The 3,905-nt window shown below is 44.9% G+C and overlaps 1 protein-coding gene across 1 annotated transcript in view; it reads left to right on the forward strand.

Annotated features, from left to right (window-relative positions):
• Nucleotides 1–774: 774 nt before the first annotated feature.
• The window catches only part of SARC_06193 (hypothetical protein), a gene marked incomplete at both ends in the record, with an annotated part of 9,845 nt that continues 6,714 nt past the window's right edge, over nt 775–3,905 (forward strand). The window contains 6 exons of the mRNA XM_014299911.1: nt 775–1,129; nt 1,413–1,537; nt 2,259–2,396; nt 2,590–2,703; nt 2,987–3,054; nt 3,598–3,821. Coding sequence (XP_014155386.1) covers nt 775–1,129; nt 1,413–1,537; nt 2,259–2,396; nt 2,590–2,703; nt 2,987–3,054; nt 3,598–3,821 — 1,024 coding nt within the window. The remainder of the gene's footprint in view (nt 1,130–1,412; nt 1,538–2,258; nt 2,397–2,589; nt 2,704–2,986; nt 3,055–3,597; nt 3,822–3,905) is intronic.

Here is a 3,905-nt window from a genome sequence, read left to right on the forward strand (position 1 = left end):
AAGAAAAACTGAACATACAACCTTGCACATTCTGTCGCAAATCTAAATTCTTTGGCAATGTAATACTATTTAGGACAGGTTTCTCTGAGTGAAGAACGGGTAAAAAGCCTGCTCGGGATAGATCCGCAAATAAAGATCGAATCTGTTTCTTCTATTTTCTCACTATTTTTTTAAGAAACATAAGCTTGATTTATAGTCATACTGTGGCACTCCCCAAATTTTTAGATATTATCAACAACCTTTTTTTAAACATGTTCTTCAATACTTCATAAATGAAAGCTTTATTTATTTAGTCTACCTTGTCATATATTGTCAGTGTATAGGAACTCAACATTGCGTTTGGTGGTTGTAATAACAAACTATCCCGTCAGTTATCAGACAGTATCTTCACTTTCAAAGCCATTCCCGTGATAATAGTACCCCATGATGCCGATCACCATTGTGTCATCACATACATGCCAACATGGCGCAAAAGACTATCAACGAAGTACACGCACTCCAAAAACTAATAGCCAAAATACGAATGAGAGATATGTTCGTTCAGTGTGCAACATCCAATCATGTACACAACATGATACAAGACCAACTAAGCAAAGCTTAGACAAGCAGCTGAATCCACCATGTCGCACTACCCTCTGCCCCTGAAACCATCTTTCCCTACTTCTAAGTCGACGATTCATTCAAAAGACGCTCATTGTACAACAGCCGTAACACACTCGCACTTGAATACATTCTCTGAGCTAGTAAAGAACCAAAGCGACTGCACAAGTTAAGATGAATGAGATGTATGGTGCACGTAGTGACAGTCTGGACCATAATAACACCCAGAACGGTGCAGGGCTGAGAAATGACCAGTTCAGCGCCCTCGTTCCCCAAAAGCATGCAGATAGTAGAGAAGGTGTATTGCACAGAGACACAGGCACATCTCGACAAAGAGAGTCTATTGTCGCCATGCCATCTACTCTGACCGCTGTCAAACCGGATGAACCGATGCGTGGAACCCCTTTATCTTTCACGGATGTAACATACACCGTAAAGATTGGCCAGGTGAAGAAAAAGATACTGACAAATGTGAGCGGCTATATCGAGGGTAACTCCTTCGCGGCCGTTATGGGTAGTTCCGGTGGGGGTATGTCTCCCATTTTGTAGTTTTGCTACACCAAATATGTGTAGTTTATAGTAGTGAGCATAAGTTAGTCGCATTAGAAGTCATCTCCGTGTTCCAGTAAACAATCGGGTTTCATTCTTCGTGGCTATTGACTTAACGCCGACTCATATAGCAACAATTGAATTAATCGAACCTGCCCGTGATCTCCATGACAACCAACATAGCACGCGCTCGAATGAGATTGGACCAGTATAGTGTTTTCCTTAAATGAAGTCGTCATGTCACACTTTGTGTTCGCATGTAGGTAAGTCAACGCTCCTTGACGTTCTTGCCCAACGCAAACCAACGAAAACAGTCAGCGGCAGAGTTCTGGTAGATGGTGTTCCTGCAACGAAGTATTTCAAGTATACGTGCGGCTATGTGCAACAGGTACGTCAATATGTATTTGACTGTATTGATATGAAGATTGAGTGACCCACCATTAATTGTACAGAAGGTTAAAGTGAAATGTGGATTGCAAACTCCTAGGACTATACCCAGCGGGCTAGCAATCACATCCTTCTAACAGATACTCGATTGAAAGCAGTGTCAAAACCGTGGTGATGGCACCTAAGGCCTCGATATCAATTTTCGTGATATTACATAAAGTACCATAGTCATAGGAATGGCCACACTATAAGTATATGCAAACCTAAGCCCACACTATAAGTATATGCAAACCTAAGCCCACACTATAAGTATATGCAAACCTAAGCCCACACTATAAGTATATGCAAACCTAAGCCCACACTATAAGTATATTCAAACCTAAGCCCCATTTTTTTGGTGACATTGTGGCGCTGGACAAGCGGTCGTGTCAGAGGATTGAACTCAATTGCCATAACTTTTGAACATCGCAATCTCTTTGTGTGCACACCGTGAGACATATCACACAGCGAAACATGGGATAAGATGTAAAGTCAGATAATACCAATACTAAACCGTCCAACTGCCCCATGTCTTCTTCGCAATCAATTTCTGTATCTCCATAACATCATAGCATTCATGCAACGAAATGTTAACGCAGGCAACTCCTGTTCTGAACATCCGCATATTACCATAACATTCATGCAACGAAATGTTAACGTAAAACATTAACCCTCCCACACAGGAAGACTATGTGTGCGGCACACTCACTGTGCGGGAGAATCTCATGTTCTCTGCCAACCTGCGTTTACCGAACGATATGGCCAGGGCAGACCGGAAAGCACGCGTGCAGAATGTGATTGAGGAACTAGGCTTGTTGAAGGTGTGTTGTTATCTCGGCTGAGGTGTTGGGAGAGGTCCACCAGGTGCAGCGCATGGCTACATCAATGAGATGACTGAGATGTCGTGTTCTAGCACATGCACGCGCTCTAGTGGTGGCAATGTTGGGTGGGGTTGGAATCCTGTTAAATAGTAGAACGTTGCTAACGGTATAACACTACAACACAACAACACAGGTGGCCGACAATCGCATAGGCACACGCCTGCTGCGAGGGATCTCAGGCGGTGAACGCAAACGCGTCTGCATCGGCATGGAACTCGTTAAAATGCCCACCTGTCTCTTCCTTGACGTATGCGCATGCGTTATTGCTTTATAGCTTTGAATTGAGATGATTGATACGACACTCGCGTGCGTGTGGTTTTGTCCATGTGCATGAGCTATTCTGTGGACGTTAACTCAGCAGTCACATAGATCAGAGGTACTCTGCACGTTTGTTTTACCTTGCGTTTCCGAGTCACATTACGTTGCCTTTCACTGCAAAGTTTAGTGTGAGCACGTCTTGAACGGCTGGCGATGTCCGCACATCTCAGGTGACCTCAACGAACGCCTTGTACTTGTGTATCTATTCTCAGGAGCCAACCACAGGCCTAGACGCCAACACATCGGAGAATCTGATGAAGACACTCAAAGAGCTGACAACGTATGTATTCTGAAGCACATGTACACACCCACATCATAGACATGTGTGCTTTGAGGGTTCTGGAGGGTTTAAAGCCGCTGTAAGCGCACTTGCGTCACTCGGAGTGTTCACTGGCTCGCCCGTGTTCGCACATACTACCCTCTGATGGAAAACAGTGCCATGCTTATACTTCCGTTGTATCTGTACTGACGGATATAGCACCAGTTATACTTACGTGTCTGTGGAAGTGATACGTACGTGTCTGTGGAAGTAGTACTTAAGTGTCTGTGGGAGTAATACTTACATGTCTGTGGCAGTAATACGTACGTGACTGTGGAAGTAATACTTACGTGTCTGTGTAACATCTGCCGATCGTGGATGATTGTCACACACTTGTAAAATAATACACACGCTGTTAACCTGGCAGACAGAGCGTTAAGCTTTCGACGTCTATTGTATCAAACTCAGGATATCATTGACTTTCTCGTACACATACGTGCACACATACCTACACCACACACTCTCACAAAGCTCCCACACCCACCCGCACGCAACCCTACACAGGAAGGGTGTTACTGTGGTGGTTTCTATCCATCAGCCACGGTACTCTATCTTCAAGCAGTTCGACACACTGTTTCTGTTGAGTGCAGGTGCTTTCGTGTACGCTGGTCCCGCCACTGGCGCGACGCCATACTTTGCGCGTCTGGGTTACGTGTGCGAGCCACACAACAACCCCGCGGACTTCCTACTGGACGTCACCAACTCAGAGTGTCTGAAGCTGGCTCAGGGTAGGTGTATGTTACGTGTGAGTGTGTGTGCTGACTACTTGGTGGACGCTACTATCTACCTCTGGGTATATAGCTACATCATGA

Source organism: Sphaeroforma arctica (genome assembly GCF_001186125.1).
Source record: "Sphaeroforma arctica JP610 unplaced genomic scaffold supercont1.432, whole genome shotgun sequence".
In the NCBI taxonomy this organism is placed as follows: Eukaryota; class Ichthyosporea; order Ichthyophonida; genus Sphaeroforma; species Sphaeroforma arctica.